Source organism: Salvelinus sp. IW2-2015, linkage group LG4p, assembly GCF_002910315.2.
Source record: "Salvelinus sp. IW2-2015 linkage group LG4p, ASM291031v2, whole genome shotgun sequence".
NCBI lineage: Eukaryota > Metazoa > Chordata > Actinopteri > Salmoniformes > Salmonidae > Salvelinus > Salvelinus sp. IW2-2015.
This window is the reverse complement of record NC_036841.1, coordinates 18946056-18969416: the sequence shown is the minus strand read 5'-3', so window position 1 is coordinate 18969416 and position 23361 is coordinate 18946056. Positions and strand designations below refer to the sequence as shown.

Genomic DNA, 23361 nt, shown 5'->3' with positions numbered 1-23361 from the left:
GGAGCGAGTTCTGGGCCATCTCTGCCCAGGACACGAACGCTGCCCACTCCCCCGGCCTGTCCTGGCAATAAGACCTCAGAAACCTACCCACATCCTGGTTAACCTCTAATTCCTCCCAAACCCGGATCCGGGAGCACCCCCCACAGTAAAAAAGCTGACTAGCATAGCCTAGCATAGCGTCACAAGTAAATACTAGCATCTAAATATCATTAAATCACAAGTCCAAGACACCAGATGAAAGATACACTTCTTGTGAATCCAGCCATCATTTCTGATTTTTCAAATGTTTTACAGGGAAGACACAATATGTAAATCTATTAGCTAACCACGTTAGCAAAAGACACCACTTTTTTTACTCCACCAGTTTTTTACTCCATCAGTAGCATCACTAATTCGACCAAATAAAGATATAAATAGCCACTAACCAAGAAACAACTTCATAAGATGACAGTCTGATAACATATTTATTGTATAGCATATGTTTTTTAGAAAAATGTGCATATTTCAGGTATAAATCACAGTTCTACATTGCAGCTGCAATCTGAAATAGTGCCGAAGCTGCCAGAATAATTGACAGAGACCAACGTCAAATACCTAATTACTCATCTTAAAACATTTCTGAAAAATACACAGCGTACAGCAAATGAAAGCCCAACATCTTGTGAATCCAGCCAATATGGCAGATTCTTAAGTGTTTTACAGCGAAAACACAATATATAGCATTATATTAGCTTAGCACAATAGCCAGAAACACAAGCAATTTACCAGCAGCACAGGTTAGCGATCGTAACAATACAGCAAAAGATATATAATTTTGGACTAACCTTGATATACTTCGTCAATGACAGTCCTGTAACATCATATTACACAATGCATATAGGTTTTGTTCGAAAATGTGCATATTTAGCAGCACAAATCGTTGTTATACAATGTGATCAGTGGCAACAGGTCATGCATTCTGGCCGGCGCCATCTTGGAAAGGCACCTAAGTTTACGATTATTTATCGATTAGATTGACAAAAAAATACAGGTTGGACAGCAAATGAAAGATGCATAGTTATTAATGCAACCGCTGAGTTAGATTTTAAAAATTAACGTTACTAGACATACAGTGTGCGTTACAGCAAGACTAGTGCCGCAATAACGGCGGACAAATGCGTTTACATTTTTCCACATAAATACGGAATAACATCATAAATTATTTTATTATTTATTATTATTATTATTTTATTCATTACTTTTGGACGAGCTTCCATCAGAATCTTGGGCGAGGTGTCCTTTGTCCAAAAGAATCGTTGCTTGGTGTAAAACGTCGTCTTCAACTTCGGAATTAGCAGCTAACAATAGCTATGTGGCCACAACATCCCAAATCCCCAAAAACGCAATACTAAGGAAATTCCGAAAATACTCGCATAAACTGATAACTCGGTTTAAAATAACTTCGTTATGATGTTTCTAACACCTAATCGAATTAAATTACAGACGGATATAGCTAAGGCCGATAACTGAGCGTTTCAAAATGCCATTCTTGAGGTCTTGCTTTGCGCAATGACGAACGACGAAAAGAGAGCGCACTTCGTTCCTTGGCCTTTTATAAGCTCTGAGAACTACGTAGACACTCCATTCCACTTCTCATTGGTTACTGACATCCAGGGGAAGGCGGGTGCAGTTCATGTCGACCCATAGGATACATACAGAGCTTTAAACTGATCTGAGAACAGAGCCTCGTTTTCAGACCTTCGCAGTTCCTGTCATGGATTTCGCTGCAGAAAGAGTTCTGGTTCACCCACAGACATAATTCAAACGGTTTTAGAAACTAGAGATTGTTTTCTATCCAATAGTAATTAATATACATTATTGTACGAGCAAGAATTGAGTACGAGGCAGTTTAATTTGGGAACGATAAATGTCCAAGTTGAAACAGCACCCCCTGTAGTGTCAAGAGGTTAACTCTCTCCACCTGCACGTTACTCTCGGGGTGAAAACCCGAGATAAGGCTGATCGAGACCCCCAGACGTTTCATGAACGCCCTCCAGACCCTCGAAGTGAACTGGGAACCCCGATCAGACACTATGTCCTCAGGCACTCCGTAGGGCCGGAAGACGTGTGTAAACAGGGCCTCCGCAGTCTGTAGGGCCGTAGGGAGACCGGGCAGAGGGAGGAGATGGCAGGACTTAGAAAAACGGTCCACAACGACCAGGATCATGGTGTTACCCTGTGAGGGAGGAAGATCGGTAAGGAAATCCATCGACAGGTGCGACCACGGCCATTGTGGAACGGGTAAGGGGTGTAGCTTACCTCTGGGCAGGTGCCTAGGTGTCACGTTCCTGACCTGTTTTCCTTTGTCTTGTATTTATTTAGTTGGTCAGGGCGTGAGTTGGGTGGGTTTGTCTATGTGTGATTTTCTATGTTGGGATTTTGTGTTCGGCCTGGTATGATTCTCAATCAGAGGCAGCTGTCAATCGTTGTCCCTGATTGAGAATCATACTAAGGCAGCCGGGGTTTCACGTGTGTTTTGTGGGTGTTTGTTTCCGTGTTTGTGTTTTTCACCACACGGTACTGTATCGGTTTTCTGCTCTTCGTTTATTTGTTTTTGTATTTTCAGTGTTCAGTGTTCAGTTTCGATTTATTAAATCATCATGAGCACTAACCACTCCGCGTATTGGTCCGATCCTTCTCGCCTCTCCTCGTCCGAGGAGGAGGAATATGACTACCGTTACACTAGGAGCCTTACACTGGGCGCACACCGAGCAGGAGGAAACATAAACCCTCACGTCCTTAGCCTAAGTGGGCCACCTGTACATCCCACTCAGACAGCGCACCGTCCGACCGATGCCTGGATGACCAGAGGAGGGTGACGTGTGGGCCCAATAGATCAGCCGGTCACGGATAGCAGATGAAACGCACAGGCGCCCAGCGGGACACTGGAGGGGAGTGGGCTTTGCACATAGTGCCTGCTCAATGTCCGCATCCAGCTCCCACACTACCGGCGCCACCAGGCAGGAGGCCGGGAGTATGGGGGTGGGATCCATGGGCCGCTCCTCTGTGTCATACAGCCGGGACAGTGCGTATGCCTTAGCATTCTGGGAACCTGGTCTGTACGAAAGGGTGAAAACAAAACGGGTGAAAAACATGGCCCTCCTTGCCTGTCGAGGGTCCAGTCTCCTCGTCGCCCGGATGTACTCCAGATTGCGGTGGTCAGTCCAGATGAGAAAAGGGTGTTTAGCCCCCTCAAGCCAATGTCTCCACGCCTTCAAAGCCTTGACGACAGCCAACAGCTCCCGGTCCCCCACGTCATAATTTCGCTCCGCCGGGCTGAGCTTCCTCGAGAAGAAGGCACAGGGGTGGAGCTTTGGTGGCGTAACCGAGTGCTGAGAGAGCACGGCTCCTATCCCAGCCTTGGACGCGTCCACCTCCACTATGAACGCCAAAGAGGGATCCGGATGGGCCAGCACGGGAGCCGAGGTAAACAGAGCCCTCAGGTGACCAAAAGCCCTGTCCGCCTCAGCCGACCACTGTAAATGTACCGGTCCCCCCTTCAGCAGTGAGGTAATGGGTGCCGCTACCTGACCAAATAAACCGCTACCTGACCGGATAAACCTCCGGTAGTAATTGGCATACCCTAGAAACCGCTGCACCTCCTTTACCTTGGTGGGAGTCGGCCAATTACGCACGGCTGAAATGTGGTCACTCTCCATCTCCACCCCTGAGGTAGAAATGCGGTACCCTAGGAAGGAGACGGACTTTTGGAAGAAAAGGCATTTCTCAGCCTTGACGCACAGGTCATGCTCTAACAGACGACCAAGCGCCCTGCGCACCAGGGACACATGCTCGGCACGTGTAGCGGAATATATCAGAATGTCATCAATATACACCACTACACCCTGCCCGTGCAGGTCCCTGAAAATCTCATCTACAAAGGCTTGGAAGACTGATGGAGCATTCATCAACCCGTACGGCATGACGAGGTACTCATAGTGCCCTGAGGTAGTACTAAAAGCCGTCTTCCACTCGTCTCCCTCCCGGTTACGCACCAGGTTGTAAGCACTCCTGAGATCTAGTTTGGTGAAGAAGCGCGCCCCGTGCATTGACTCAACCGCTGTGGCTATGAGAGGCAGCAGGTAACTGTACCTCACAGTGATCCGGTTTAGACCTCGATAGTCAATACACGGGCGCAGACCTCCCTCCTTCACAAAAAAGAAAATTGAGGAGGCGGGGGAAGTGGAGGACCGAATGTACCCCTGACGCAGGGATTCGGAGACATATGTTTCCATAGCCGCCGTCTCCGCCTGTGACAGGGCATACACGTGCCTCCTGGGAAGTGCTGCGTCTACCAGGAGATTTATCGCACAATCCCCCCATCGATGAGGTGGTAATTGAGTTGCCTTCTTTTTGGAGAAGGCGAGAGCCAAATCGGCATATTCTGAGGGGATGCGCACGGTGGAAACCTGGTCTGGACTTTCCACCGTAGTAGCACCAACAGAAACCCCTAAACATCTCCCTGAGGACTCTCGCGACCACCCCGTGAGAGCCCTCTGTTGCCACGAAACAGTGTGGTCATGACAAGCTAACCAGGGAAGGCCTAGCACCACGGGAAACGCAGGAGAGTCAATAAGAAAGAGACTTATTCTCTCCTTGTGATCCCCCTGCGTCACCATGCCCAGGGGAGCGGTGGCCTCCCTAATCAACCCTGACCCTAACGGTCGACTGTCTAAGCCATGAACAGGGAAGGGCACAGCCACGGGAACAATGGGGATCCCTAAACTATGGGCAAACGATCTGTCTATAAAATTCCCAGCCGCGCCTGAATCGACGAGCACCTTATGCTGGGAATGCGGGGGAAAATTAATGAGGGAAAAGAAAACCAGGTGTGTTGGAAAACAAGACAAAACAAATGGAAAATGAAAAGTGGATCGACGGTGGCTAGAAGACCGGTGACGTCGACCGCCGAACTCTGCCCGAACTTCGGTGGAAGTCGTGACAATATGTTTATTTTTGTTTATTGTGCTGAATTATATTATTTTATACACATATGTGTATGTTGTTTTAATATTCAGTTTTTATTGTAATTTGTTCAGGGCTCTCTTGTAAAATAGATTTTTAATCTCAATGTGACTCCCTGTTTAAATAAAGGTTACAACCATCAAGCGCTATGATGAAACTGGCTCTCATGAGGACCGCCATAGGAAAGGAAGAACCAGAGTTCCCTCTGCTGCAGATGATACGTTCATTAGAATTACCAGCCTCAGAAGTTTCAGCCCAAATAAATGCTTCACAGAGTTCAAGTAAAAGTCACATCTCAACCAACAACTCACAGGAGTCTGCTTGAATCAAGCCTTCATGGTTAATTTGCTGTGAAAAAAACGCTACTAAAGGACACCAATAAGATGAAGAGACTTGCTTGGGCCAAGAAACACAAGCAATGGACATTAGACCAGTGGAAAACTGTCCTTTAGTCTTATGAGTCCATATTTGATATTTTTGGTTCCAACCTCCATCTCTTTCTGATACGCAGAGTAGGTTCCCACCGTGAGGCATGGAAAAGGAGATGTGATGGTGTGGGGGTGCTTTGCTGGTGATTTATTTAGAATTCAAGGCACACTTAACCAGCATTACCACCACAGCATTCTGCAGCGATACGCCATCCCATCTGGTTTGCGCTTAGTGGGACTATCATTTGTTTTTCAACAGGACAATGACCCAAAACACACCTCCAGGCTGTGTAAGGGCTATTTGACCAAAAAGGAGAGTGATGGAGTGTTGCATCAGATGAGCTGGCCTCTACAATCACCCGAACTCAACCCAATTGAGATGGTTTGGGAAGAGTTGGACTGCAGAGTGAAGGAAAAGCAGCCAACAAGTGCTCAGCACGTGTGAACTCTTTCAAGAATGTTGGTAAAGCATTCCAGGTGAAGCTGTTTGAGGGAATGCCAAGAGTGTGCAAAGCTGTCATCAAAGGGAGGCTACTTTGAAGAATCTAAAATCAAAAATCTATTTTGATTTGTTGAGCACTTTTTTGGTTACTATTCCACATGTGTTATTTCATAATTTTGATGTCTTCACTATTAATTCAAATTCAGCAAAAAAAGAAACGTCCCTTTTTCAGGACCCTGTCTTTCAAAGATAATTCGTTAAAATCCTATTTACTTCACAGATCTCCATTGTAAAGGGTTTAACCTCTCTGGTACAAGTGGGACGGTACCCACCTCGACAACAGCCAGTGAAATTGCAGGGCGCCAAATTCAAAACAACAGAAATCGCATAATTAAAATTCCTCAAACATACAAGTATTATACACCATTTTAAAGATAAACTTCTTGTAAATCCAACCACAGTGTCCGATTTCAAATAGGCTTTACGGCGAAAGCACACCATGCGATTATGTTAGGTCACCGCCTAGTCACAGAAAACCATACAGCCATTTTCCAGCCAAGGAGAGGGCTCACAAAAGTCAGAAATAGCGATTAAATTAATCACTAACCTTTGATGATCTTCATCAGATGGCACTCCCAGGACTCCATGTTAGACAATAAATGTGTGTTTTGTTCGATAAAGTTCATCTTTATGTCCAAAAACCTAATTTGAAATTGGTGTGTTATGTTCAGAAATGCATTGTCAAAAACAAACATTCGGTGAAAGTGCAGAGAGCCACATCACATTACAGAAATACTCATCATAAACATTGATCTAAGATACAAGTATTTAACATACGAATAAAGATAAACTTCTCCTTAATGCAACCGCTGTGTCAGATTTCAAAAAGGCTTTATGGCAAAAGCACACCATGCGATTATGTTAGGTCAGCGCCTAGCCACAGAAAACCATACAGCCATTTTCCAGCCAAGGAGAGGTGTCACAAAAGTCAGAAATAACGTTCAAATTAATCATTTACTTTTGATGATCTTCATCTGATGGCACTCCCAGGTCTCCATGTTAGACAACAAATGTTTGTTTTGTTCGATAAAGTTCATCTTTATGTCCAAATACCTCCTTTTTGTTGGCGTGTTTAGTCCTGGAATCCAAATGCACAATGCGCGGGCACTAAGTCCAGATGAAAAGTCAAAAAAGTTCCATTACAGTTTGTAGAAACATGTCAAACGATGTGTAGAATTAATCTTTAGGATGTTTTATCATAAATCTTCAATAATATTCCAACCGAACAATTCCTTTGTCTTTAGAAATGAAAGGGAACGGAGCTTGTGCTCACGGCTGTGCGCGTGACTAAACTAAAGGCTTTCAGCCAGACCACTGGTTCAAAGCGCTCTTATTCGCTCCCCCTTCACAGTAGAAGCCTGAAACAACGTTCTAAAGACTGTTGACATCTAGTGGAAGCCTTAGGAAGTGCAATCTGACCCCATAGACACAGTATATTGGATAGGCATTCACTTGAAAAACTACAAACCTCAGATTTCACACTTCCTGGATGGATTTTCCTCAGGTTTTTGCCTGCCATATCAGTTCTGTTATACTCACAGACATGATGTTATTAGTTTCGGAAACTTAAGATTGTTTTCTATCCAAATTTACCAATTATATGCTCTTCCTAGCTTCTGGGCCTGAGTAGCAGGCAGTTTAATTTGGGCACACTTTTCATCCAAAATTCCGAATGCTGCCCCCTACCCTAGTGAAGTTAAACACTGTTTCCCATGCTTGTTCAATGAACCATAAACAATTAATGAACACTTGTGGAATGGTCGTTATGACACTAACAGCTTACAGATGGTAGGAAATGAAGGTCACAGTTATGAAAACATAGGACACTAAAGAGTCCTTTCTACTGACTCTGAAAAACACCAAAAGAAAGATTCCCAGGGTCCCTGCTCATCTGCGTGAACGTGCCTTAGCCATGCTGCAAGGAGGCATGAGGACTGCAAATGTGGCCAGGGCAATAAATTGCAATGTCTGTACTGTACTAAGACAGCGCTACAGGGAGACAGGACGGACAGCTGATCATCCTCGCAGTGGCAGACCACATGTAACAACCCCCCTCTGAACATCACACCTGCGGGACAGGTACAGGATGGTAACGACATCTGCCCGAGTTACACCAGGAACGCACAATCCCTCCATCAGTGCTCAGACTGTCCGGATTAGGCTGAGAGAGACTGGACTGAGGGCTTGTAGGCCTGTTGTAAGGGCAGGTCCTCACCAGACATCACCGGCAACAACATTGCCTATGGGCACAAACCCACCCGTCGCTGTACCAAACAGGTCTGGCAAAAAGTGTTCTTCACTGACGAGTCGCGGTTTTGTCTCACCAGGGATGATGGTCGGATTCGCATTATGGTCGAAGGAATGAACGTTACACCGAGGCCTGTACTCTGGAACGGAATCAATTTGGAGGTGGAGGGTCCATCATGGTCTGGGGCGGTGTGTCACAGCATCATCGGACTGAGCTTGTTGTCATTGTAGGCAATCTCAACGCTGTGCATTACAGGGAAGACATCCTCCTCGCTCATGTGGTACCCTTCCTGCAAGCTCATCCTGACATGACCCTCCAGCATGACAATGCCACCAGCCATACTGCTCGTTCTGCGCATGATTTCCTGCAAGACAGAAATATCAGTGTTCTGCCATGGCCAGCGAAGAGCCCGGATCTCAATCCCATTGAGCACGTCTGGGACCTGTTGGATCGGAGGGTGAGGGCTAGGGCCATTCCCCCCAGAAATGTCCGGGAACTTGCAGGTGACTTGGTGGAAGAGTGGGGTAACATCTCACAGCAAGAACTGGCAAATCTGGTGCAGTCCATGGGGAGGAGATGCACTGCAGGACTTAATGCAGCTGGTGGCCACACCAGATACTGACAGTTACTTTTGAATGCCCCTTTGTTTAGGGACACATTATTCAATTTCTGTTAGTCACATGTCTATGGAACTTGTTCAGTTTATGTCTCAGTTGTTGAATCTTGTTATGTTCATACAAATATTTACACATGTTAAGTTTGATGAAAATAAACACCGTTGACAGTGAGAGGACGTTTATTTTTTTGCTGAGTTTACAATGTAGAAAATATAAAAAATAAAGAAAAACCCTTGAATGAGTAGGTGTGTCCAAACTTTTGACTGGTACTGTATGTGGCAAGAATTTTCTGGGATTCTGTGCTTACTCCTTTTTGGATTTGTGAGTGGATTTGTGAGAGGCCACAAACAAACATAAAACTGCCGATAAATACTTTGATGAACTTTACAAGTGAGACACAATATTTTCCTCTAAAACTTGCTATTTTGACTGTACATATATACTGGGTGTACATAACATGACACATTTCCATGAGAGGTGCATTTTTGGGGGATTTATTTTTAATTTTACCCTTCTTTTACCAGGTAAGTTGACTGAGAACACATTGTCATTTACAGCAATGAACTACGGAATTGTTAGAGTTGAGAGGAGTCCAGGTGAAAGGTATGAACCCTTAATGATGTCACTTGTTAAACCCGCTTCAATCGGTGTAGATGAAGGGGAGGAGATAGATAAATTAAGGATTTTTAAAGCCTTGATACAATTGAGACATGGATTGTGAATGTGTGCCATTCAGAGTGGGCAAGACATAAGATTTATGTGCCTTTGAACAGGGTATGGCAGTATGTGCCATGTGCACCGGTTTGTGTCAAGAACTGCAATGCTGCTGGGTTTTTCACACTCAACAGTTCCCTTGTGTGTATCAAGAATGGACATCCAGCCAACTTGACACAACTGCATTGGAGTCAACATTGGACAGCATCCCTGTGGAACGCTTTCAACAGCGTGTCCTTGTAGAGTCAATGACCCAACATGGTGAATTAAGACTAGGGCATCTCAATAATAGGAAGGTGTTCTTAATGTTTTGTGCACTCAGTGTATATGGGACAGATAGGACACATATTTAAGCTGTCTGTATATATTCTCTATTGTTGTTGTCGTGTGTGTGTGTGTGTGTGTGTGTGTGTGTGTGTCTGTGCGTACATGAGGTTGTATGTGTATGTGTGCACGTGTGTGCATCATTTGTCATAGTCATAGGCAACTTGGTAATATGGAGGAGAAAGTGCTTTTTGGGTCCATGATTGTGTCCTTGCATCTATGACATTTGGTATGTCTGAATCATTTTTCATATGTAATGTGATTTTTGGATGAAACAAAATTATTTAAAAGATGTTTCCTGGCAGGATCGGTGAGGATGTGGCGAGGGCGACGGAGGGAAGCTACGCAGGGAAACACTTCCGCATGGGCTTCATGACCATGCCGGCGCCCCAGGACCGCCTTCCCTCCTCCTGTGGCCAGGGCTTCACTGTGCGTTCCCAGTCTCTACACTCCGTTGGTGGGGGTGACGAGGATGGGAGCCCCAACTCCCGTAAGCAACCGCCGCCCAAACCCAAGAGAGACCCCAACACCAAGCTCAGCATCTCCTCTGAGGGTGTAAACTCTGGATCTGCCTCCAGCAATTGCAACAGCGACAGCCTGGTCAAGTTTGACCGTGAGTGGCCTGGGCTGTGTGTGTGTGTATGTGTGTGTCCATGTCAACTTCAAATTAGATTACTGTTCTTATGAGGAAACCTTTTAGATAGCCTGGTCCTAAATATTGTATATGGCATGACAACAAAATAGAAGTTGGCTACAGCACATACAATATGGGAATTGGCATCTTATTTGGTACATGCAACAAGACAAAACAGTCAACGTGAAGCCGCATTTCGTTGTCCTAGCACAAGGCCAGGGTGAGACTATTTTCTGTTTACAGTCCCGCACAGCATTGCCACAGGCTACTGTCCTTATTTACATAATGTATACCAAGTTGCATTACTTTAATTTTAACATTCCAGAAGTTATATCCTTAAGTTTGCTATAGTGCTATTAGCTGGCCTGGAATGTCCATCTTTTTTTTATCAAGATATCAACACCAAACTTGATATGTACCATCAGGATGGTGTCCTTGACCGACATGACAAGTTTCAAGTTAATGGAGCAAAGTGACACGCAGTTACCATGCGTTTAAATGGGGAAACAGTTTGACATTTTTTGATTGGCCAATTTCCCTGCCATCTTGGGAGATATCAAACTTTTAAAAACTTGTTGAAAAGACAAGTGCCCTGAGCATACATACCATGTTTCGAGTCAATAGGACTAACAGTTCATGAGAATACGATTTTTTAAGGGTTTGACAAAATTAAGACTATACACTGTAAAGCATTTGCAAAGTCATCAACAGCTATTGTTTCAATTCAACCCAGAATGTATTTAAAAATAGACAATTCAATAGGCCAAGGGATTCCTAAGATTTCAGATGTAATGATGAGTGTCCAACGTATACGAATTAAAGCCAGACTAGGTCAGTGGCTCAGATGGAACTATCCAAGCAGTAGACACCTCTTTTAAATGTTGATATTTGTGACATGTTTCAGGAAACTAGGCGTATGTCACGGGTCACTACATTTGAACATAATATTTTTTTTAATCAAAATCAAATGTATTTAAAAAGCCCTTCTTACATCAGCTGATATCTCAAAGTGCTGTACAGAAACCCAGCCTAAAACCCCAAACAGCAAGCAATGCAGGTGTAGAAGCACGGTGGCTAGGAAAAACTCCCTAGAAAGGCCAGAACCTAGGAAGAAACCTAGAGAGGAACCAGGCTATGAGGGGTGGCCAGTCCTCTTCTGGCTGTGCCGGGTGGAGATTATAACAGAACATGGCCAAGATGTTCAAATGTTCATAGATGACCAGCAGGGTCAAATAATAATAACCACAGTGGTTGTCGAGGGTGCAGCACCTCAGGAGTAAATATCAGTTGGCTTTTCATAGCCAATCATTCAGAGTATCTCTACCGCTCCTGCTGTCTCTAGAGAGCTGAAAACAGCAGGTCTGGGACAGGTAGCACTTCAAAATGCGTTTTTTTGGCAGAATTGCCTTGTGGAACATGTGCACTTTCATGTGCCTTAATAACAAACGTGTATGCCATCTGTAAATTTGAATAAAATAGTTAAATTATGAGCCTAGTTGGTTTAACCACAGAGAAAGTAAGCAACCTTCCTGCTAGCCATGATTGGCTGAGATAATGAGTGGGCTGGACATGCCGAGAGGTGAGTTTGGATTGGTCTGCCATATAGCACACTTCTGTCTATTTGAGCTGGTTAGTATGTGTAGGTAATCCTGTCTAACGTGGCTTTTTAAAACAAGTTTATTGCTTAGTAGAACTGCATAAGTGTTGCTCTCCACTTTCTGGTGGACAGAGTTTTGAAATCAGTGGAATAGAGTATGACAGCTAAGGAAATGGAGAAAAGACCTGTCTCCGGATTACATCTTCAAACTAAGGGCAACCATGGCATCCGTGACAGGGAGAAGCATCCGACCATAATGTATACGGACGGGTAAGATAGTCTAGCCAGCTACATTTCCCGAAATTACATGTTTCTAATTTGGACATAAAGTCTTTTCATTTCAAGTTAAAGTGTACTGTTAGCTAGCTAGCTAACGTTAGCTGGCTGTCTCGCTAGTTAATGTTACATGTATGACCTTATTATTTGTATCTCAGAGCCATTTGCTTGGCTGGTTGGTTAGCTACCTGCAGATTCATGCAGGGTAGTAATGTCATGAGTTGGGATTATGGTTAATTGTTTACCTAGCTAGCTAGCTACATGTCTTAACAACAGACTCCACTATGCAAGGAACCATTTCGGGTGCAATTCAGTCTGGCCATCTACTCCGATTTCAGAGCACTCTCGTCTGAGTGTGCCAGAGTGCAGAATAATTGATGAATTTACAAATGCTCAACACCCATTGAGTATGGCCTGTGTCAATACACGTTGGCAAAAAAGGCGTATTTAAATTGTGGCCAGCTGCACAGTTACAGCTGCACAGCTCTGGATAACATGAAAATAGCCTAGCCAGCTCTGCTAGGGCAAGTAAAATGGTCAGAGGGGGATGTTCTCTCATTTGTGTCTGGAAGTAGCTAGCAAGTTAGCCACTGTTAGCCAGTTAGCTTGGGTGTTTGACTGCCGTTGTGAGATCAGAACATTCAGATCAACTCTACTCATCGGCCAGAGCGTCCAGTGTGCATCCTGAATGCTCCGAGAGCGAAACACTCTGAATTTACAAACGGACAATCTGACAGCACAGTTGCAGTCACCAACGCTCTGGATAACATAACAGCATAACCAGCTCTGCCACAGCAACTAATGTTCAGTGAGCTGTACTCTCATTTGTGTCTGGAAGTATCTAGCAAGTTAGCTTGGGTGCTTGCCTGCTGTTGTTTGTACAGAATGTTCGGATCAAACTTTAAAGAGATGGGTGGGACTAAAGCTGAAGAGGGTGTGAACGATGCTGAATCGGTGTAGACAAAGAAGCGCTCTCCATTAGCAGTACCAAAATATTCAAAGGCCATTTTCTCAAAAGTGAGTTTACAAGTTGATCCACTTTCAAAGCAGAATTACGTTCCCATTGTTCCTCAACTGTAGTGTATGATATACCATTTTCAAGCTCTGAGTCTCTACTTTTATCCAATGTAAAAAAACATAATTTCAAATTTTGCTACATAAGACCGATTTGAGCCAGTCTGTCACATTTGGTTTGCTTTGTAAACCAAAAACATTTCAATTTTACTTTTGTAATACAGTAAATAGCCTAAAGTTAAGGTTATCTTACAAACTAATGTAGTACTCAACCTTAAAATGAGTAACACATTAATTCCCACATTTTGAGGTTACTGTAAGTATACATTTCTTCTTCTGTAATCATATAAAGCAACGGTGTGCATGTTCAAGATAACATGCGTAGGTCCTTGCAGGTCTGTGGAGAGCTTCACTATTGCTGTAAAGAACTCGAACGGCATTGACCACTTGCATTATGTACTTTTAATGTAATCTCAACTGCAATCCAGGTCTTTTGGTTCTGCTATTAGATGAAGCACAGTGATGTTGTACACCTATAAATAAACAAAATATCTGACATTGTATTCCCATTGCAACTTTGCTGTGCTTTTAAATATTTGAAAGCACATGTAGTGATAGACATTTGGGTGACAACTAAACCAAAAATCTGGTATTGTTTTTCCATTGGAATTTGGTTGTGCTTTTAGATGGTTGAAAGCATAGTGATAACACAAAAGGAAATTAATCAAACCTTTGGCTGTCTTTTTGAGTGGGTGAATATAGGTTGTAATCTCATTGATCAACATCTCAAATAAATATTACCCAATTATTCACTGTACTCCACCTACAGTACATGCACATATTACCTCAATTACCTTGACTAACCTGTACATTGACTCTTTTTTAGCTTATTTAGCAAATCTTTTCTTAACTCTTATTTTTCTTTAAACTGCATTGTTGGTTAAGGGCTTGTAAGTAAATATTTCACTGTAAGGCTACACCTGTTGTATTAGGCGCATGTGACAAATAAAATTTGATTTTATATTATATTCACATTGAAATGATGTGGTGTTCCCATGTGGGATGGGGCTGAAGAAATCTAAACACTCAAGTGTATAGATAGAGCTATGTATGGAAGGACTGACCATCCATAATAACAAAATCATAGTTTAAACCTTGTTTTGTGGCAATACAGTGTTTGTTTACAATGACTTTGTTTTACAGGCAAAGGAGTAAAACCAGTTTATATGTTGGGTTCTGATGGGGCACATCAGTTGAATGAAGCTCCTGAAACATTTAAGTTACATTCTTCAAGAATGAATCAGTATAATCGTTACTTAAAAGTAAAAAATGTATGTAGCAACTGCAGATTGCCCCTTTGAGGCAAATGTGTTCCTTATGAGGAGAGAGGCCTCTATACCCAACTTAGTTATGTTGTCAAACTGGGGTGTATCTTTATGTGTGTGTCAAATAACATAAAATTGTATTTGTCACATCCGCCGAATACAACAGGTGAAGACTTTACTGTAAAAATCTTACTTGTGAGCCCTTTCCCAACAAAGCTGAGTTAAAAAATGTTTTATGGTAAAACAGTAAATAGCAATAACAAGGATATGTACATGGAGTACCGGTACATAGCCAATGTACAGGGGTATGAAGTAGTTGAAGTAAAATGTACATATAGGTAGACGTAAAAGTGACGAGGCAATTGGCAATCAGGATAGAAAATATACAGAGTAGCAGCAGCGTAGGTGGAGAGTGTAAAAGTGCATGTGTGTGTGGCGTCAATATGAACATGTCTGTGTGTTTTTTGTTTGTGTGTGTGTGCTGTTCAGATACCTTTTGGCCCCAGACTTGCCGTAGCAGAGTGTGTATAGCTTGAATGTCTGGGCTATTTGACAATTTTCTAGGCCTTCCTCTAGGCAAAGGGTGGCTACTTTGAAGAAAATAAAATATAACACTTTTAACACTTTTTGGTTACTATATTTTATATTACCTTTATTTAACCAGGTAAGCTAGTTGACAACAAGTTCTCATTTACAACTGCGACCTGGCCAAAATTGTCACGTTCCTGACCTGTTTTCTGTTAGTTTTTATGTGTTAGCTGGTCAGGACGTGAGTTTGGGTGGGCAGTCTATGTTTTCTGTTTCTATGTTGGTTAATGGGTACCTAATATGGTTCTCAATTAGAGGCAGGTGGTTTTCATCTCCTCTGATTGAGAATCATATTAAGGTAGGTGTTTTCACTTTGTTGGTCGTGAGTGGTTGTCTCCTGTGTTAGTGTCTGTCTATGGTGCACCATATGGGACTGTTTCGGTTTGTTTGTTCATTTTGTTCGTTCGGTTTTTATGTAGTCATTTCCCTGTTTGTGCGTTCTTCGTGTTACATGTAAGTTCTTACGTCCAGGTCTGTCTACATTCGTTTTGTTATTTTGTTAGTTAATTCAAGTATAGTTCGTTTTTTGTCTTCGTTGTTTTGTCGTGTCTAAATAAATATAATGTCTAAGTATCACGCTGCGTCTTGGTTCAATCCATGCTCCTCCTCTTCGGATGAAGAGGAAGAGGAGAACCGTTACAAAAATAAAGTAAAGCAGTGCAACACAAACAACAACACAGAGTTACACATGGAATAAATGTCATGGCTTCCGCCGAAGTTGGCTCCTCTCCTTGTTCAGGCGGCGTTCGGCGGTCGACGTCACCGGCTTTCTAGCCATCGCCGCTCATTTTTCATTGTTCCATTTGTTTTGTCTTGTTCCCTGCACACCTGGTTTACATTCCCTAATCACACTGCATGTATTTATTCCTCTGTTCCCCCCCATGTCTTTGTGTGAAATTGTTTTTGTTACGTGTTTCATGTGTATGCGCCAGGTTGGGTTTTTTCCCATTATTCCGTGGTATTTTCACGAAGGATGTTAATTGTAAACATTTGCTTTGCATTTTTGTGACTGTTTCGCACCTTGCACTTTTACCTTTGGCTGGAGGTTTTGACTCAGTGGCGTCTGTCTGTTTTATTGCCTCTGCCTAAATAAAGGGTGCGCCTGTTCACAACTCTCTGCTCTCCTGCACCTGACTTCTCCACCAGTAGCGCACACATGGACAATAAACAAGCGTAACAGTCAATAACACAATAGAAAAAAAAGAACGTCTATATACAGTGTGTGCAAATGGCGTGAGGACGTAAGGCAATAAATAGGCCATAGTAGCGAAGTAATTGCAATTTAGCAAATTAACACTGGAGTGATAGATGAGCAGATGATGATGTGCAAGTAGAAATATTGGTGTGCAAAAAAGTAAATAAAATCAATATGGTGATGAGGTAGGTAGATTGGGTGGGCTATTTACCGATGGGCTATGTACTGCTGCAGCGATCGGTTAGCTGCTCAGATAGCTGATGTTTAAAGTTAGTGAGGGAAAAATAAGTCTCCAGCTTCAGCGATTTTTGCAATTCGTTCCAGTCATTGGCAGGAGAGAACTGGAAGGAAAGGCGGCCAAAGCAGTTGTTGGCTTTGGGGATGACCAGTGAGATATACCTGCTGGAGCGCGTGCTACGGGTGGGTGTTGTTATCGTGACCAGTGAGCTGAGATAAGGTGGAGCTTTACCTAGCATAGACTGATAGATGACCTGGAGCCAGTGGGTCTGGCGAAGAATTTGTAGCGAGGGCCAGCCGACTAGAGCATACAGGTCGCAGTGGTGGGTGGTATAAGCGACTTTGGTGACAAAACAGGTGGCACTGTGATAGACTGCATCCAGTTTGCTAATTAGAGTGTTGGAAGCTATTTTGTAAATGACATCGCAGAAGTTGAGGATTCGGTAGGATAGTCTGTTTTTTGAGGTATGTTTGGCTGCGTGAGTGTAGGAGGCTTTGTTGCGAAATAGGAAGCGATTCAATATTTAATTTTGGATTGGAGATGTTTAATATGAGTCTGGAAGGAGAGTTTACAGTTTAGCCAGACACCTAGATATTTGTAGTTGTCCACATATTCTAACACGGAACCCAAACCGGCTGCGCGTGTGCGCCATCGTGAGCTATCGTGCATAAATTTATTTTGTTCCTCTACACCAAACGCGATCACGACACGCAGGTTAAAATTTCAAAACAAACTCTGAACCAATGACATTCATTTGTGGACAGGTCGAAAAGCATTAAACATGTATGGCAATTTAGCTAGTTAGCTTGCACTTGCTAGCTAATTTGTCCTATTTAGCTAGCTTGCTGTTGCTAGCTAATTTGTCCTGGGATGTAAACATTGAGTTGTCATTATCTGAAATGCACAAGGTCCTCTACTCCGACAATTAATCCACGTATAAAACGGCCAACCAAATCGTTTCTAGTCATCTCTCCTCCTTCCAGGCTTTTTCATCTTTGAACTTATATGGTGATCAGCATCTAAACTTTCATAGTATTACTACGACTACCGGCAAAACAGTTCGTCTTTCAATCACCCACGTGGGTATAACCAATGAGAAGATGGCACGTGGGTACCTGCTTCTATAAACCAATGAGGAGATGGCACGTGGGTACCTGCTTCTATAAACCAATGAGGAGATGACTTTCAGCGAGATCTGCGTCAGAAATAGGAACGACTTCAATTTTAGCCCTTGGCGTCGCAGACGCTCGTTGGCGCTGTTGATAAAACATGTTTACTGGAGAACTGAGACGAAGTAGAGACTCTGGACAGGGTGGATGAGGTTTAATTAAAAGCAATGTATTCAGAGGTAAAGATATCTGAAATAGCGTGCACGGACCCTTTCATCAAGCTCAAATGGAACTATCCGAAAGAAGCCCAGATAACAGAGTGCATATACATTTTATACAGTACAGAAAGTAGGTTGAGTCTGGAAGTTCTGGTCCTCTGGTTGGTTCTGATGAGTTGGGCGAGGTCTCCTTCAGGCCAGTATCACTGTCCCATTGGCTCTGAGTAGAGTTCTTTGTCTTCAGAAATGTTCAGCTAAAACAGGAGATTCGGTGTGTGCGTAGATGTTCCTATTTTGACATTTCTGTGTGTCTCTGTAAAATGTTCAGACTGAAGAGGAGTTTTTGTGTGTGCGTAGATGTTCCTGTCTTATCTGTGTTTATGAAAGGTTTACGTCAGCCCTCTGTCCTTGGGTATGTGTGTGTCTCAGTTTCTCGTGATATGCAGTACCAGGCACCACTTTTCTTATCAGTCTTTATGAAAAGGCCTGTGTCAGCCATCTGTCTCTGGGTGTGTGTGGGTCTCCGTATCTGCTATGAGTTTGTGAGAAACCCTGTTTGGAAAGAAGTTAATTATAACAATGTATTAGCAAATATGCTTGTGTTATAATAAATGATATTTATTACAGCGCGCGCAAGCAGTGTGGGTGCAATAATTGAATAACATGGATTTCTAAATTTATTTTGCGACGCTCGTGCACGCGACGTGTCCGGTCTGGTCAGCATGTTTGCCCATGGGGAATGGAGGAGGAGGGAGGGGAGATCAACACTTTAAGGGGCATTGCTCTAATAATAGCGCTGAGGAGGGAAACATTCCCGCTGTACAATAGACTTGCCTAGATGGAGGGTAGGGGGAGAATTCTATTGTCAAATGTATTTCTAAGAAAGGTTCTAAGTTAAGTATTATTATTATCATTATGTATCACATCTGACCGTGATTGGTAGTCCCATAGGGCGGTGCACAATTGGCACAGTTTCTCTCCCTAAAAAAACTGAAATAAATGTTTTGGCTTTTACAAATATTATTTTGGCCTTTATTCAGATTACTATCGCTCACTTTCGTTTTTTTGAAAACGCAATAACCTCCAAAATATCGTTATATGAATCCTACAGACGAAGAACCATATATGTGACATAAAAAAAAAAAGAAGAGATATACATGAAAAATCATTATTGGACACCCTTTTTCTATAGTGAACCGGTTTCACAAGCTTTCCACGCGCTAATTAACAATCATTTTAAATTTAAAGATAGGCTGTCGTGGAATAAACGTTGATGTGCACCACGCAGAATGGGACAAGCGCACAACTTTTCTGTTGCTGATGAAAATCGCCGAAATGTGGGAAAGAAACGTAAAAAAACCCCCAAAAGAATGGAAAGACAGGGAAAGGAAGATGTTACGGGATGCGGGAAAACCATATACAAATCGTAAGGGTCAAGAAAAAACTGGGAAAAGCTGTCCAAAAGAGGTATGTGGAAGAACCGTATATCAAAGAATCAAGCTAGCTAGCTATAGAGTACAATAACTAACATGTATGTTCTGGGTTGTCTAATTTGTAACTATAGAGAAAACATATTAGCTAAAGTTAATTGGCTACTAATTTATACATTATCGTTACAAATGTTATTGCTAGATTAAAGAAGAAACATAGCTAGCTACTTTTTCTCCATCCACCGGATGATTCGACATGGCTACAGTAACTAGCTAGTTATAGGTAACGTTACACTGTATCCTGCAGGGAAGAGCGTGTTCCACGACGTGCAGAAAGGATTGTGGAAAGTTGACTGATGAGCGCAAAGCTGCACCTGTTCAACAGTTTTTACACTGTCCCATACGAGAAACAACAAGCGTTGATTCTCTCCGGCTTAGAACAGGTTAGAAATAAGACAAAACGCCTATTATTATAATAGCTATATTGAACACTTGCATAGTTTAACTTTGACAGTAATGATACGTACATTAAACGTTAACTCTAAAAGTGCAGTGTTACACAATGGTGCAATACAAACTCATTCTGTGTATAGGTTGGGAGTGTGTGAAAGATGGAGGTCCTGATCAAGCAATACCCTGAATGTGCAACAGTATATTAAATTCTGAATTCATCATTGTCGATTTTATTGCAGCATGAGGTGAAACGGAGACGTAAACCTGAGGATACAAAGGAGAACAAACAACAGAAACAAACCTTCAAATACCATGTACAGCAAGCAAGCAGGCCAGAGATTGAATGTGTGCAAGGTCACTTTCATGTCTGTGTTCCAGCTAACCATCAGCCGTCTTCAGGCAAGTGAAAATATGAATTAATGTCTATATGAATATCAATTACAAACATATTTTATTCTCTGTACTAGTTTTTAAGAACCTGCTAATTGAAATGTAATTGTTTTGGTCAGGTTGTTCAGGAAAAGTTAGGAGTTCAAGCTGAGGCAGGTGAGGTTGCAGGGWCTCCAGATCAGGCTACTGAGGCTAGGTYKCCTTTAGAAGATGGAAGAGGGAAGCATAGCAATAGGTAATGCGCTATGGATTCCAGCCTGGATTATTTCACTATAGCAGTGCTCTAAACAATCTTCTAAACATTAACATATAGTATCGAATGGATGAATAGCGAATTCTGAAACAAAAATATAAAAATGTTTATTACTTTTAAACAAAATGATGGTAACTAAGCTGTCCAACTACAACCTGAGCATTGAAGACTGAGTGCCGATTACCTTCCCCCTCCCACCGGACGGCACTGGCCTAATTCTCGCTGCCCTACAGGCCCCCCGGCCACAAACGGCAATGGCGTGACCGGGATTTGTACCCCGGTTATAGCGACACAGTTGCACTCTAAGTCAGGTCCGTAGACCATTGAGAGAATACAAGTTTAACAACATCTTGTTGTCTCCTTACAGGCCACATCGGATACATGCTACAGTGAAAGAGGACATCAAGGAGCACATTCTATCTTTCCCAAGAACCCAGAACCACTACTCTCGGATGAAGGGGGATGTACACAGAGAATACCTCAGCCCTGATCTGAATTTGTTGCGAATGTACCGACTCTACAAAGAGAAGAATACCACATCTGCAAAATTCTGGGTTTATAGGGACATTTTCAAACAGCAGGGTCTCAATTTCGGCCAACCCAGGAGTGACACCTGTGGCAAATGTGACGCATTCTTCACTAAGATGTCAGCAGCAACATCTGAAGAGGAGAAGAGGAAGATTGCAGTTGAAAGTGAGTTGCACCATCGAAAAGCCGAAAAGGCATACACACAGCTTCAAAGTGACACTGAGTGGGCTAAAGCCAATGCTGACTGCCATGTCATTTCTGTGGATCTACAGGGGGTGATGTACACCCCTAATCTGACCCACTCCAATGTCTACTACCAGCGGCAGCTGTCAAATTTGAACCTTTGCATCCAGGAACTTGGAAAAGAAGATCCTGCATACATGTGTGTTTGGCATGGGGGGATTGCACACCGAGGGTCCATTGAGGTGGCAAGCTGCATATTGAAGTGGGTGAAGACAAAATTCACGCCACTCACCAAACCAGAGGTGCGCAAGTTGATCATCTTCAGTGACAGATGCTGTGGGCAGAATAACAACTGGCGGATGCTCAATCTGATGTCGATGCTCGTCTCTATGGGTTACTTTACGCAAGTTGAGCAGAAGTTCATGGTCTCTGGTCATTCTTTTCTTCCTTGTGATCGATCTTTTGCCACCATCGAGAAGAGGCGCAAGGTGTCAGTCCTTCATACACCTGATGATGTTTCAAAGATAATACTTGAAGCACAACCAGCAAAACCATTCAAGGTGATGAGGCTGCAATGTGAAGACTTCAGGCACCTCCCAGATTCTGTCCTCAAGCGACCAGCTGGACTACAGATCACCACAGTGAGGTGGTTAAAAGTCACAGGTATTGCACAGAGAATAGTTTACTAACATCCCATCAACATGCAACATGTTGTTCTAACAATAAAATATCCTAATGCTTGACTGTGAAAGTTGTTTATTGATGTCAGGAACTTAAAATGTTTCTGTTCTAATTTCAGTTGAGGATCCTTGGAATCTGTACGCCAGACAGAGCCACAGTCTATTTGAGGGATGGAAATCGTGGCTGATCTCCAAACCAAAACAAGGAGCTACACCTCAACCTCCCTATTTTGCAAGCCACTACCCTAGAGCATATGAGAGTCCTCTGCCCATCAAAAAAAACAAGTACCAAGATCTGATGACCATGCTCAACTACTTGCCAGCTGCTGCACGCTCTTTTTATAAATCACTGCAGAGTGAATCATTTGTTGTTAAACCAAGCTACATAATTAACAGTTTTTTCTGTGAGTTTATAATCCCCTGAACCTGTATAGTATGTTGAATCTGAATACATTTCAGAAGACATGTCACCCCTATTGTAGGAAATTAAATGTATAGTAGGTGTTTTCTATGTGAATCAATTTGTGTATGATTTGAACCAGCACAATATATTGAATTAATTTAATTTTAAGATGTTGTTCCTAGTGTAGAAAATGTTATGTATAATGTGGTGACAGAGAGACATACTGTATATTGTAATGAATAAAAAAAGGCAATCAAGATCAAATGAATCTCACATACTGTATGTCACATATGTCAGAGTCAAGGCCCGCGGGCCACATCCGGCCCGCGAGAAGGTTTTTTACGGGCCCCTGGGATGATCTTGATTTATTATTAGAACCGCGCCCGCAGACCGCAGCAAGCCGGCAGCCCGCAGATCTTTTACACGCACCAATACTACATTTCCCACAATGCAACGGTGACGCACCGAGCAGTAGGCTGCTTCATTTCAATTTTATTGGCACAGCAGTCGTCAGCATCACAGTAAAATTAACTTTCAGATACCCATCAAAAATGGCAAAACGGAAGGTGGACACTGAGAACCGGGGGGTTTCAAACAAGGTGGGAGTCGGAGTATATGTTCACGGAGGTAGCTGGAAAACCTGTGTGTCTTCTGTGTGGAGAAAGTGTGGCGGTACTGAAAGAGTATAATCTGAGACGACATTATGAAACGAAACACGCGGACAAACAAGAATATGGACATGGAACAAAGGCTACAAAAGGCAGAGGAATTAAACGAGGCCCTCAAATCCGACAGGCTCTGTTCAAAAAAGCCAAATCACAAGGCTCAGGCTGCTTGTCAAGGCCAGTTTTAATTTTTGGGCAGAAGAGATCGCTAATGCAGGCCCGGCCATTTACCCCGGAGGGGGATTTCATCAAAAACTGCATGATTACAGTTTGTGAGCGAAGTTTGCCCAGAAAAACGGGCAACCTCTTTTTAAATGTTGAGTCCTGAGCAGAAACACCATTGCA

At 43.0% G+C, this 23361-nt stretch overlaps 1 protein-coding gene across 1 annotated transcript in view; it reads left to right on the top strand.

Moving 5' to 3' along the window:
- Positions 1–23361, top strand: part of nyap2a (neuronal tyrosine-phosphorylated phosphoinositide-3-kinase adaptor 2a) — a 93459-nt gene that overhangs the window by 17234 nt on the left and 52864 nt on the right. The window contains exon 3 of the mRNA XM_023982755.2: positions 10143–10450. Within this exon, the coding sequence (XP_023838523.1) occupies positions 10143–10450 (308 nt within the window). The remainder of the gene's footprint in view (positions 1–10142; positions 10451–23361) is intronic.